The 14,459-nt window shown below is 31.8% G+C and overlaps 1 protein-coding gene across 10 annotated transcripts; it reads left to right on the top strand.

Moving 5' to 3' along the window:
- Positions 1–375: 375 nt before the first annotated feature.
- Positions 376–10,527, top strand: LOC137819110 (uncharacterized). Of its 10 annotated transcripts, XM_068622863.1 has the most exons (6): positions 391–546; positions 5,406–5,619; positions 7,073–7,140; positions 7,278–7,374; positions 7,817–7,946; positions 8,411–8,635. In XM_068622863.1, exons 3-5 carry the CDS (start codon positions 7,132–7,134, stop codon positions 7,939–7,941), a joined length of 231 nt encoding a protein of 76 aa, XP_068478964.1. In that variant the 5' UTR covers positions 391–546; positions 5,406–5,619; positions 7,073–7,131; the 3' UTR covers positions 7,942–7,946; positions 8,411–8,635. The 10 variants fall into 10 exon arrangements, 8 of the variants coding, with proteins under 8 accessions (XP_068478956.1, XP_068478964.1, XP_068478960.1 ...); XM_068622859.1 differs by lacking the exons at positions 7,073–7,140; positions 8,411–8,635 and adding an exon at positions 10,420–10,527 and having other exon boundaries at positions 7,817–7,934; XM_068622861.1 differs by lacking the exon at positions 7,073–7,140.
- Positions 10,528–14,459: the final 3,932 nt, after the last annotated feature.

Here is a 14,459-nt window from a genome sequence, read left to right on the forward strand (position 1 = left end):
TAAATTAATTTAAAGATTAATTATTATGTTAATTAAATTAGAAATTATTTATATCTAAAATAGTTTTCATTAGTAATAAAAAATTATAATATAATTAAATATTATATTTTTAATAACTAATAATAATAATAAAATATTTATTTATTTAGAGATAATTTTCTTAACTTTTTTAAAAATATAACTAGAAAAGAAACTATTTCTTTAATTACTTTTAATCTATTTTAAAGACTAGTTTTTATTAATAAAATGATAAAATTATAAAATAATTTCTTTATTACTAGTTATCAATCATACTATTAAATACTTTAAAAAAATTATCATTGGATATTTTATTAATTTTTTGCAAACAAATACGATAAACATAAAAGATAATTTATACTAAGCAAAATGTGCTTTGGATTCGTCACTTCACTATGCCCCTGTTTTGCATAACTGACTAAAACAGTGCATCATAGCAAACCCTAAACGTGATTCTTCTCACCGGCAACCTTCACGGCGGCTTCTCCCGCAGTCGCTGTCCATTAGCGCTGCTCCTTTTCTAATCAGGTCCTAATTCTTTCCATTTCTTCTACATCGTGTTCTTAGGACTAAGACGAAACGTGTTTTTGTGTATTACTAAATTGGTATCTCATTGTATTTTTTGTGTGTATTATTAATCTTATTACCACATAGATTACGTGTTTGAGAGTTCAGATTGAGGAAATGTTTCCATCTGATTTGACACGTGTTGTTGTGGCCTTTACTGTTACTGAGTTAGAAGGTTAGATAGAGTTTTGGAGCTTTGTTAGACCAATTTGTTTGTCCTTGTGATAAGTTGTTTTTCATTCTTAACTTCTTTGATTGTTCCTTCCATCTTGGATGGTCTGTTTCCGTGGTTTGTTTGTCGCTGTAAATTTTGGTTATGTATGGATGGGGGAATTGTTATGAGTAAGTTGTTGCAGGGCTATGCTTGAGGCTTGTTCCATGTCAACTTTCAACTTTTGCAATAAAAGCATATAGGTTAGGTTTGAATGTTGATCTTCTGCAAGCTGTCTAAATCCGTTGGTGCCGGTCAAATTCTAGTGGCTCCCTGTTCTTACATATTACAATGTCAGATTATTAGTTTGTCAGATTTTCGCTCTGATCATCATTTAACTGCCTAATCAATGTTGTGAAAATCGTGAGTGGTACTCGTGCACGATCCTACTATATTTTAGAAGAAAACATGTTGATTCGCATGGAAGATAGCTGGTTGAGCGATCCTGTGAGTAGGTAGCTGGATCGGAGCTCTTCTGGTCCTGCTGTAGTTCCTCTCTCTGTTATTTTCATTTTTCTAGCGCTGCGGGAGGAAGAGAGCTCTTTTGTCTTTTTATATTTGGAGTTCAGCTGGGCTGCCGAACTGTTCCTCTACTTTGTTTTAGGTTTTTATTGTTCTGGCTGATAATTATAATGGCAAGTGGAAGGACTGATACTGTTACTTCACTGCAGCAAAACTAGATGAATAGTATGGGTGATTCAGACAATACTAGAAAAAGATCAAGTCAAGAAGAGACTAGGTACTCATCAAATATTTTCAAGAGGAGGGGCACTCAAACTACTATTAATTCCATTTTAAAGAAGAGTGAGAGGGAGGAGGCATGTCAAGCAATTGCTCTCTTCTTCTACAATAATGCTATTCCATTTGATGTAGCAAACAGTGAAGAATTTAAGAGGATGATTGACTTAGTTTCTAAACAGGGTGTCGGATTTAAGCCACCGTCATATCATGAAATAAGAGTGAAATATTTGAAGCAAGAGGTTGAGAAGACTAATTTGATTCTGGAAGAACATAAACTCTTTTGGAAAAAAACTGGATGTACAATAATGATAGATGGATGGACGGATAGAAAGAGGAGGACTATACTTAATTTTCTAGTAAATAGTCCAAGGGGGACTGTCTTTTTGAAGTCTATTGACGCTTCTAACATATGCAAGACAACTGAAAAAAATTTCAAGATAATGGATGAACTTGTTGAGGAGGTTGGGGAAGAGAATGTCATCCAAATTGTAATCGATAATGCAGCAAATTATAAGGCAGCTGGGGAATTGTTAATGCAAAAGAGGAAAAATTTGTATTGGACACCTTGTGCAACCCATTGCATTGTTCTAATGTTGAAAGATTTTGAGAAAAAAATACCACTCCATCATGAGACAATAGCCAATGGTAAGAAAATCAAAACATTCATTTACTCAAGAAGTGATCTTATCTCCTTGTTGCACAAATATACTACAGGAACAGATTTGATAAAACCAACCAATACTCGTTTTGTCACATCTTATTTGACTTTGGGATGCTTGAATGAAAATAAGGGATCACTCATTAGGATGTTCACATCCAAGGAGTGGCAATCCAGTCCATTTGTAAAAACTAAAGATGGACAATTTGTGGAAAATTTGATATTGGACAAAGGATTTTGGAAAAATATTTCGAATTGCTTGAGAGGTGCTCTTCCCCTAATTAAGGTGTTGGGCATGGTGGATTCATATGAGAAAGAAGCCATGGGATTTATTTATGAAGAGATGAATATTGCGAAAAAAAAAAATACAAAGTCTTTTCAATGGAGTTACTGAAAGGTAATACTTTCACTTATATTTTATTTGTAATTTTTTTTTTAGAAATATATACTTGTTTTGGAGATTAAATTGTTTATTTTTTATCTTATTTAGCTACACTCCCTTTTGGGAAATCATTGATCAAATATGGGATAATCAATTGCATAGGCCATTGCATGCTGCGGGCTATTATTTTAATCCCATGTTACACTATCATCCTGAGTTTGAAGCTGGTTATAAGGTGAAACGGGGAATGTATGACTGTTTGGAGAGGTTAGTGGGAGACATTGATGAGATGAGTAAGATTGATTTTCAAATGGAGAGTTTCAAGAGCAAGTATGGATTGTTTGGTAGTCAGATAGCTCAACATGCACTCAAGACCAAAACTCCATCACAATGGTGGGAATCATATGGTGATGAATATCCGGAACTACAAAGATTTGCAATTACAGTATTGAGTTTAACTTGCAGTTCGTCTGGTTGTGAGGGTAATTGTAGTGCTTTTGAAAGGGTAAGAATTTAAATTTATGAAATTGATTTTATAATTATTTTTTAAATGATAATATGATGTGTTAATTAATTTTATAATTATTTAGGTCCACACTAAGAAAAGAAATCGTTTCCAAAGAACCATGAATGATGTGGTGTTTGTTATGACTAATTCAAGATTGATGAAGAAGAAAGATGTTAGGAAAACAAAAGACTATAATATTGATGATTTTTCTTCTGATGATGAATGGAATGGGGAGGAAAATGAAACAAATTCAAGTTTAGATGATTTAGATGAAGACATCATTGATGGTTTAGATGAAGACATCTTATTTGAAGTTGAAGAAGATGATGCTAGTAGAGGTGGTGTTGCTACATCCATGAATGATTTGGAGGTTCCTCCAAACGCTAATAATGATGAAGGACATGGTAGAGATGATATTAATGAAAATGAAGATCATTTGGAGGATGATGATTATCCTATGATTAATATAAATGATCTTTTTAGATAGTTTCTTTGTATTAAACATTTATGAATTTATATCTATATATATATATGTTCACACATATTTGTGTGTTTGGTTTAGCTCATCTAACAGTTTGTATTTATCTAACAGCTTTTGGTATTTAACATGCTGGACTCTCACAGCAAAATAAACTCAGAACCCCTCACCATAGGGAAATTTTCCTGTTAGGAAGACCCAGAGGACTTTCAACTAGCACAAATTGCTGTGCATATATAACATCTCTTTTTACGTTCCTTTTATTTTATTCACTCCCTCTCTCTTCCTTTCTTCTGCTCTGTTATCTGTGACTGCATTACTAGAAGCTGCAATGGCGAGTAGATGACTAACCAAGAGAATATCATTACTGCAACCAATATGCAGGAGAAGAAACTTTGTTACTCTTTTTTATTTTAAGTCTCTTATCAAGAAGTAGTAGAACTGTTAAATTTAAAGGTTCTTAAAATGAATTATAGTTCCATTAGCTCTTGGAGTTTTAAACCCAATCTGAAAGTATTTTCACTGTCCATCCATGGAAAAGAGGTAGTTTAAGTGCTTAGCACTTATTTATGTTTTATGGTTAAGACTTGTGATTTTTGAGGTTAGGGGAGCTAACCCTAATCTCTCCAAGCACTTGGCATAGCTTTTATAGTCAATTAATTTGTTGTATGTCTATTCTGTTGTAATTGTTAATGAGAAAAGTATGTTCCTTGTATGCGTGGGTCTGTCAATTAATACTTTGATATGTCCTGTGGCGTCACTTGGCTTACTTTTTATGGATGTTGGAAAAGAACCATCATTATGTTGTCACTATTTACATTTTCTTTTTGGAGACTGCTCCCATCCCCTTTCTGTTAATTTTTAGATTTCTGTTATGCAAACAGGGTCCAACTGGCTGGTTGGATCAGAAAATCAGTGAAACTGATTCAAATAATCCATAAAACCTCATCATATTGATTTGTTCATAAAATTGATTTAGTAATTTTTGCCTGCAGAAATTTATTTAGAGCATTGAGTCCCTGACTTAACTTCTCAACTTCGAAATGTTCTCTTGAAGAGGACAGACTGAATATGTTCTTCCCCCCTTTGGTCTTATTTAAATTTTAAGAGGTGCAGGGATGCATAACAAAGCTAATGAATGCTTTATTATATAGAGATACTTATATACCATCACCCTAGAAATTAGGTGTAAAATGTTTATATGAATTGAATTTTCTCATCTTTGGGGTGGCGCCCTTTAAATTGGTGTTTGGTCTGAGGCATTAGTTCCGCTTCCTTCACCGTTTGCACTTTGCCTCTCACATATTCCCAAACAGTGAAACTTGTTGCTGCAAATACATAATAAATAGAAAGAAAGATACCCTTTTGAGAGTTTTCCTTTGTTGCATTCTTCTATTGTCTTATTTGGTCAAGTGTTGAAAGAGAGATATCATATATATACATACCAGTTTAGTTGATTTGCATCATATCTCCAGTGTCAAAGGCCAATTCATTTTTTCTAGACATTAAAAGATTTATACAATTTTCTTCTTTGGTGGAAGATTTTGTACTGCACCACTTGATGGTGGTTTCCAAGAGAGAAATCAAGGTAGATATTTTCTTCTGTTGCCCGATATATAAGATCTCTCTCATCACACTCTTTCTGATTTCTATTTTCTCTGTATTTTTCTTCTGTATAAGATCAAAGTTGATATTTTTTCTTCTGTATATATGTATTTATATTACCATTGATGGAACTGAAAAGTTGTTACTGAAGGGGAAGGATTGTTTAGTAAAACAACTATTTCTTTTTCCTTTTTTCTTTTCCTTAATATTTATTTGTATAAATACTGATGCTAACAGGGAAATTTACTCGTAAATTTGAAGAATTAACACAAAAAGGCATCTGTTTCAAGGAATTCCTCTATCAAATGAGTTGGATGTCTGGTGTGACTGGAACTTGGAATTGGAGGATGTATGATCTTAGAATATAATCTATACATGGCTCATCTTCTTCCTCAAAATAGGTGAATATAAAGTGAAGAGCTTGATGAACTTATGTTTTTAAATGATTAAGGTAATTTTGTTACACTATTTTATTTATATTTTTAAATTTTAATCTCTCTAGATAGTTTTTATTTTATGTTTTTCGGCAGGTAGATAATAATTGTCTGTTTGAAGCTAAAATAGAAGGTTTAGACATTTCTTTAAGCATATAAGTTTGCAAAATCTTGTTGCCAAATAGTTTATTCTTATGTCTTTTTATAACCTGGAAAACAGTTTGCAGTTTCAGTTACAAACAGGAAATCCTGATCATATAAGTCATACATTTTTACTTAAACCATAATTGATAATACTTGTATAATCTGCAAACACTATTTCACATTCCTTATTCTTCTTTATCTTTCTTTTTGTTACCTTTTATCACCACGGTATGATCTTATCTACACTTTCCTTATTTTACTTTCCCTGGTATTTTGAAATTTGTTTATATTAATAATTAATTTCCCCACAATTATATAATTGAAGACCATCTCTGATGGCAGGGCTTATAAGCGTAGATTGTCTACCTTTAATAGACTCAATTATGAATGTAATTATTATTTTTAATTCTGGCATGTTAAAATTGTATGTCAAATGTTTCATTACATCAATTTAAATAATGCAATTCAAATTTTCTATATCTGTTCAAGAACTTATCCTAGACCAGTTTGTATTTATTTTATTTTCTTAAAATTCAAGAATAAGAATATTAAGGAAATCAATGGTATTTGCAATTGCACCACTGTTTGCAGCAATTGGTAGCTAAATGATATTTGACCAAGCTTTCAGTGCTTCCAAAATATCCACATGCATTTTTATTCTTATATAATGCTTTTTATTGAACATCTAAAATTAATAAAATAGTTATAATTATAATCAATTAGTTTAAAAAAATAATTGTAAAATGTTGTTGGCTTAAATTTATTTTTTTACTCCTATTATGTAATTTATTATGTAATAAATTGTTTATCTCTTTTTTTCAGTCGTATAAAAAAAGCTTCATTTTTTTTGGCCCCCGTTCATTCCTTCCTTGCCCAACCCTCACCATTTCTGCATCTCCTCCCTCCCCACGGTTCTAATGTTACGTTTCCTTCTCTAGAAAATAAGAAAAGAAAAAGACTGTTAGTTAGTTTTCCCCCTCTCTCTTTGTATTATCTTTCGGTTTTTTGGTAACCTAAGAAAATAAATAAGAGAGAACTGAACTAAAGCCTCTGCACTTTGATGTTTTTGTCGGAAAATCTCGAAATACATGGGAATATATGTGCACTGCGTTCTCTCTTATTTTAAACCGTTTTGACAGCTAGTGATTACTTTCTTTCAGGTCGAGCTTTAGTTAAATTCAATGACAATCTGATAATCAGCATTAAGCATTGTAGAATTTAGGTTTTTAATCATGCGTTTGGATCTTGGCTGACTCTCTATTCGCTTGTCTTTTGGTGAAAAATCTTTTTTTGATATCAATTCCAGTGTTTAAATGTATTTTTCAGAATCACATGTGTCCTCTGCTTCCTTCAATTTACTCCTTATCTGGCTGTAGTTATTTCAAATGCTTCTAGTAAGTTTGTACTTAAACAGTTAGCTATAAGTTTAACTATGTCCAGCTCTGTTAGATCAGAAGTGGTGTTGATTTGCAATTAACCATTTGTTTATTCAGATTTTAACTCCAATAATCATTGTTTCCATTTCGTTCAGTTGAAAATGAAGTTTCTTGATTGGTACTTGAAGATTGGGGTTGTATCTGCTTTGGTTGGGGCTTCTATGGAGGTGTTCATGATCAAAACTGGCTTCTGTGTGAGAACTTTCCTTTCTTATTCTCTAACCCCTCTTGCCCTGCATTACCATTTTCTTGATTTTCCATTTTATGCTCTTGTGGAAGCCGGTTTCTAAATTTATTATAATTTTGCATTCTCGTTAATATGATATGGATCTTTTGAGATTACCTATTGAGGAAGGTTGGTTTGGTGGTAAAAATGGAAGGGGAGAGTGGGATAGGTTGTGGATTTGAATACTCCTCTAACAAACATATTAACAACTAACACTTTGCGGATTAAAAGAAAAAAAAAAGGATGTGGCTTTTAGGTTTGCTAGATATTTGTTTTGGCTTATCAAGAGAATTTATAATTGTTATCTTAGGCATTGCGATAACCCTCATGATTGTTTTTCATCAAAGGATTTTGACTATATAAAATTTTGATTTTGTTTCAATTTTTGCTTTCCTTGTATTTGTACAGATGATAAAGTAACTGTTTTGGAGTCGGAAAAGCGTGCCTGGGAGAATTCCCCGGATGCTCAGGCAATTAGACAAGCTCTCAACCCCTGGAGACAAATTGACTCAGAAGAAAGAAAAAGGTCCTGACTCAAGTATGAAGCATTTTCTTAAAATCCCCCAGTCATTTTTTGAGAACTCAAGATTTATATGGCAATATACTGGAATAATATGATATCAATTGGATTAGCTATTATGTTATGAATCTGGATCTGGTATTGTCCATCCAACAACATTGATTGCTACATCTTGTCAGCTAGACCCAAATCATGCAACTTTGAGATGGCTCACAGACCTTCAATTTTGATATCTGGCTTTGAATTTTTTATATATTTTACTTGACTCTTGAAGAAGTGTTCGCTGTTTTCTTGCTAATATGATACACATACAAACACCAAGACGAGTGCAAGTTTGTAACATTATTTTCAACCAAAAGAAACTTAATTTGCTTCGTTCCAAGACATTTACCTCTTGTATACAAGTCTTTTGATATAATCCTACTCTTTTACAATTTCAATTGACCTTTGCTTTTAGCCAATCTATACTTCATCTCCTGCAGGCAAAGGAGAAACACATTTCGGGGCTGCTTCTTATGGCACTATCACAGCTTCCACAATGTTTCCATTGACTGTCATAATCATGGCCATTCACTAATTTCTTTTCATCTTCATGACTGTCACCTTCTTTGTCTATTCGTTTTGAAGAACATATTATCTTTATTTTCATTATGAATCTATGATAGCAATAACAAGTAGGAAAAGTAGGAACTATGGTTGGGTCGACAGTAGAGATGAAAGAGGCTGTTTGAATAAACTTCTCAAATATCACTTACCGAAGAAGAAAAAAAAATGAATCAAGTTCCTATAGTAGTTAAAACTTAAAATTAACTTATAATTTGCACTTCAACCTTTTTATAAATTCTCTTATCTTACTTCTTTATAAGATAGCCCCTGGACGCGCACCCAAAAACCCTATTAGACGGTTCCTTATTCTACCTAAACTGAGACCATCTACTACAAAAAAACAGTATCATAATGGTAAAAATAGTTCAAAATAGAACAGATCAGGCACAAACAAATGAAATCTAAACAGCAAACTAAAGCAATAAAGAAAACAACACATTAATAGCATAAAGAGGATGATTAAGCTCTTTAAGCACTTCCTCCAGAATCACAAGTTTCATAAGGGCTAGTTCAAGTATACAACATTTGTGAGAAATCTGCACATAGGTTCAACGGCAGCAAATAAAATGTTAGTAAACAAAAGAACACAAGACAAATTCTAAAAACAAAATGGCACATGTATACTAGCAACCGGAAAAGAAATAAACAAAACAAAACTATGTCTAAGAAAAAATTCAAAACAGAAAATGTAAACATAAAGAAAACTAAACTATTAAAAGAAAAGAAAAACTACTAAAATGAAAACTTTGGCATCCAAAGTCAATATGCCCATATGTCAAAATTGATCTTTTTTTTTTAATTTTATGTAATACATTCCAGATTTCCCTAATCATGGAATGATCTTACATTGGATGTTTTATGGCATCGGATATATTGAACTGAACTAAATCATCTCCAAATTCCAATGAGATAAAGTGTCTCTGTATACATTAATTTTCGTCTTCGCAGTCATTAAGAACGGTCTTCCCTAAATTAATGTGTGAAGTTTTCTTCTTGAATGTTCAAAATGTAAAATCAGCTAGAAAAATCAATTGGTTGACCTTCACCAATACATCTTAAAGCACACCCAGAGGTTGGGCAGTGCTTCTGTTTGCAAGTTGTACTATCACATTGAAGGGTTTTAAGTCTTTGAGTACTTTATAAATGGTTGATGACATTACATTGATAAATGCTTTAATAAAGCATTTGCTATTGTCAATTCTCCAATAGTGCACAGTATAGTGAAATTACCTGGATCTTCACATTTCTAGGGTATTTTGTTTTGACATAAAGTTGAGACCGTTTGCACCTTTGTATTTTTCAAGTTCCTGTAAGTACAAATTTCTTTAAAAAATTTAGCATATTTGGGAACCTATTTATAGCCTCAGCAATGGAGTGTTGATTTCTACTTTTTGAAACATCTCCATCAACTCTTTGTCACCTTCTAGCTTCTTTTGTGCTACTGTAGCTCTTGTTTGAAAGGGTAATGGCATTTTCTACATTGTCTGCTCCAGCGGGGCTGTTTGATCAGTGGAGATTTTCTCTTTTTCTGCACTGAATTCTTTCTCGCTTTTCAATGTTATAGAACTTACATTGCTTCTCAGATTCATCAGGGGTTGAGAAGGTATTGCTCCAAAATTTTGTTGCTTAAGTTCACTTACAGTGCCCCAATTGGATCTTCAAGTCATTCATTGTGGCAGATAGGTGTTGATAGGATTGTTGGATTTGTTGCATATGCAGGGCATTTTGTTTTACAAGTTCTTCCAAAGAGTTATTCTATACATGTTGTTGGTGTTGTTGAAACTGTTGAGGTTGTCCTTGCCTGAGGCATTAAAAATCTTGGTTGAATAGTTAGTACTGCATTAGAGGAAAGTTCATTTGTTGCTGAGTTTACTGATTCTTACAGGGTTTGGAGGTAGACGGTCCATACTTCATATTGGAATATTCTCCCTACCATGGATTATATATGTTTGAAAAGGGATTGAACTGCTGCTCCATTTGATTGTAGTCTCTGCACCTTAGGGAATGGGAATGAGTTCAAATTTGTGGACAACTCGTTCACCGATCTTAAGGCGTCCCTCTTATTGAATTGTTGTGATTTCTCAACATGTTGGAGATCAAGTAGCGAGCTGCTGCTGGCATCTTGTCCATCAGTGCTTCTCCACTTGATGCATCAATAACATCTTTCTCTATTGGTAAAAGACCTTCATAAAAGTATTGAATTAATAGTTGTTCATTGATCTGATGATTTGGGCACACAGCACATAGCTTGTTGAACCTTTCCTAATATTCATACAAGTTTTCCCCATTCAATTTTAGTATAGCACTTATTTCTTTTCTGATAGACGTTGTCCTTGAAGCTAGAAAGAAATTTTCTAACAAATTCTTTCATTGTAGTCCAAGTAGTTATTGGGGTTGACTACAAATAAATCCAATCTTTCGTTGTCTAATTCAGCGAAAATGGAAATGCCTTCATCTTCACCAGGTCCTCAATTATATAAGTTGGTTTCATGGTTGAGCATACTACATGAAATTCCTTAAGATGTTTGTGAATATCTTTTCCAACTAGGCCATGAAATTTTGGAAGCAAATGTATTAATGGCATCTGAATCTTTTCCAACATGAACTTGAGTTCGTGTTTAAGTGTCCCTCATGCATGATTGGCATCTGAATGCATAATGGTTGATAGCCAATAATTGGGTTACCAATCTCTTTCAAGGTTCTTTCACTGTTCGCCGCCATTGATTCTTATTCAAGGTGTTCCAGTTCTGAGCTTGAAGAAGTATAAAAAATCATATGGTTACCCTCTATTACATTATTCAATCTCTTGAGGTCCTTTCAATCTTAGGGTCTAAAGGGTATAGTATATCTCGTTTATTTCTAGTCATATACCTCTTTCAAACCGTCTAATTAGTATTTTGTGAAAGAAAGAATTGTTAGCAAAACAATATCAATTAAAGTGGAAGGTGAAAATTTTCATGAAAACAAAAATAATAAATTAAAACAAAAGACACAAAGAACTTCAATTGACACGTTATCTCTGACAACGACACCATCTGATAAAGCCTGTTTAGTCGCATCCAGATACCAAAATAAAACTAAGTTCTCCTAATGTAATATAGGCTTAATTTAGGTCGAATTCTCAAATAAATACATGTAGCAAATGAAATTAGTTGTGTGAAATCTTTTTGTATATAAATTAAAAGGGAGAAATTGGAATTGAAACAAGAAATGTAAAAACAAACGTAAAAATGCAATGAAATGGAAGTTAGACAAAAAAGTATAAAATATGCAAAATGCAACTAGAATAAATGATCTAACATGCGATCGCGAATCCGACCAACAAATGCGGTTTATGCATAATTTATGTAGAAAAGTAATAAATAATCACGTTGGACAATCTAGAATGCAATCGCGAGCTAGAGTGTCTAACATAACCTATACAATATGACCTTCACTTAATTATCAAATAATCTTAGAACAATTGTTTACAGACAGAAAAATGAAGTTGAACATAAATTGGAGAAAACGTAAATGACAAGAAAGATAAATTGCTAGAAAATTAAATTGTTTAGAAATGTAAATTGTTGAAAATTAAAATGTTAGAAAATTAAAGTGCAAAAAAAACTTATAACCAACTAAGTAATAAACTGATATTTGGTTTTGGATTACAAAAAAAAATGAAAACGTAAATCATGGTTAATGTTCTTACCTTCAATTTGTAAGAACCTATATCTAGAGTTCTTGTTAACTAATAGAATAACGTACAAACTTTCAAAAAACTAATCATTTTGCATATTCTTTAGAGAAATACTTTAGTTGAAAATAAATTCTATAAATTAAAGAAAGAAACATGAAACAGACAATCGCCAAACATGATTCAGTTTCGCAAATAACCTAAATACCAAAACTTGAATAAATTTTCAAACGAGAAACACTAAAAGAATAAGATAAACGAAAGAGAAATGACGAACGAATATATTAAAAAAAAATTAAGAACTTCTATTGGAATTAGAAAAATGAAAAATAGAGAACTGAAGTACAAAAAACTGAAAATTTCTTTAACTCATTTTTGTGACTTTTCTGAATATCCTATATTCTAATTTATCTAACTCTCTATCTCTATTGTACTATGTAATTAATTCTATTTATAGAGTTTTTACATTGTAATGAGTTTCAACTTCAATAATTAGTGACCCCAATTGTTAATATCCTAATTAATTTTTGCAACTTTCTCTTTATTGTTGACATATTAGAGCCCGTTTATGCATTTTTTCATCATTTGAGCTCTCTATTTTCCAAGTTTTCCTTATTCAATAACTTCTTCCATTATTCTTAGGTCAATTACAACTCCAAATCATCTCTTCAAAAGATTAAAATATTACATTAGATGATTTATGCAAAATAAAAATTATAAAATGAAATTTTTATGCGTTCTACTTTTTTTTGGAGAAAATATAAATCTAAACTAAAAACAAAAAATGAAAAAATAAACCTTAAGGAAATACAATTAGTATTAAAAAATACTAAAAAATTGAAAGTTATCATACAGTTATTACTAGCTTTGGCGTTCAGCTGATATTTGTACATTTGTTTTTTATCCCAAAATTTACGAAGTAGTTTATCAAGGGAATCAAGTTGGAAAGGAGTATCTTCCTTTATAACATCTAGAGATACCAAGAAAGCAATCATCTTCACTTTTTCACAATTTATTCTTCACACCCTTAAATAAGGGTTAATTAATAGCGGAATACCAAGAAAACAATCATCTTCACTTTTCACAATTTATACTTCACACCCTTAAAATAAGGGACCGTTAATAGCTTGTCCTTCAAATTTCGTTGAGTTCACCAAGGATATTTCCTCAAGTTTGGTGAAGAACTAATCTTGAGGTTAACCTTGATGCCAATTGTAGGAACAACCGACTCTAGAAGGGGGTTGAATAGAGTCTAAACTAAAATTTCAAAGATAATTACATTACACAAGAAAGGCGTCTAAGAGCAAAGAGAAAAGCACAACACTGATTTTGTACAAGTTCATCGCAAACCATGGATTATGTCCAGTTCTCCCTTAGCTGCTTAGAGGAATCGCAAAGAATTACAATAAATACTCAAACCTCTACAGGTTACACGAGTACACAAATCTCTCCAAAACCAGTTTTAGTCTTGTCGACCTCTCAAGATATGAGAAAATCACTCTCAAAGAGAAACAATATAAGCTTATTAGGTATACTTTACTGAATGAAGTATTTACAATTATTTAAGAACACAACTTGAATGATTAATAGACTTTGTAAATGTATTTTTTTTTTGCTGACATTAAATCCTTTATATATCTTTAGAAATGATGATTGTTAAGCTTGTAAACCGCAAGTCTTTAAGATTGCACAAATCTCTATTTGCTCTCCATCATTTTGGCATTAGACGTTCCAAAAAAAAACTTTTAGACCGAAGATTTTTACACTTCAAATATGATTGAAATATACATTAATCGAAATAGATAATTATTATTAAATAGAATCAAATATATTAATTTAAAATTCCATACTTCTATATTTTTCAAACATTGAAATATATCAATGATTAAATAGGATTATTTTATTAATACAAAATCATGATTACAAAATAACTTTTCTTTGTGAAAGACGTTACATTTAACACAATTATTCATTTAGATCTAATGGCAATGAACAATGTTATCCATGTAAATGTTTTTCATATACCACCATATCCATATAAAAAAAAATATTCCTCTTGCTTGTGAAAGCACTGCTGTGATTGTATCTTCATACACATTGAATTGTTCAACAATATTGATTGCAGTAAAGATGCATTCATTTTTGCCATGCTTACTTAATCATAGTTAATTTTACCAAGCCTAAAACAATTTCTTAAATTCATCCATATTTTTATTTAAAAAATAAGAGTAATTTTGAAAATTTGAAAA

Source organism: Phaseolus vulgaris, chromosome 10 (assembly GCF_000499845.2).
Source record: "Phaseolus vulgaris cultivar G19833 chromosome 10, P. vulgaris v2.0, whole genome shotgun sequence".
NCBI lineage: Eukaryota > Viridiplantae > Streptophyta > Magnoliopsida > Fabales > Fabaceae > Phaseolus > Phaseolus vulgaris.

Coding starts and splice junctions, on each gene's coding strand:
- LOC137819110 (XM_068622855.1), top strand. CDS start 2,774: ATGTTACACTATCATCCTGAGTTTGAAGCTGGTTATAAGGTGAAACGG. Junction 3,083..3,167: donor ATTGTAGTGCTTTTGAAAGG/GTAAGAATTTAA, acceptor ATAATTATTTAG/GTCCACACTAAGAAAAGAAA.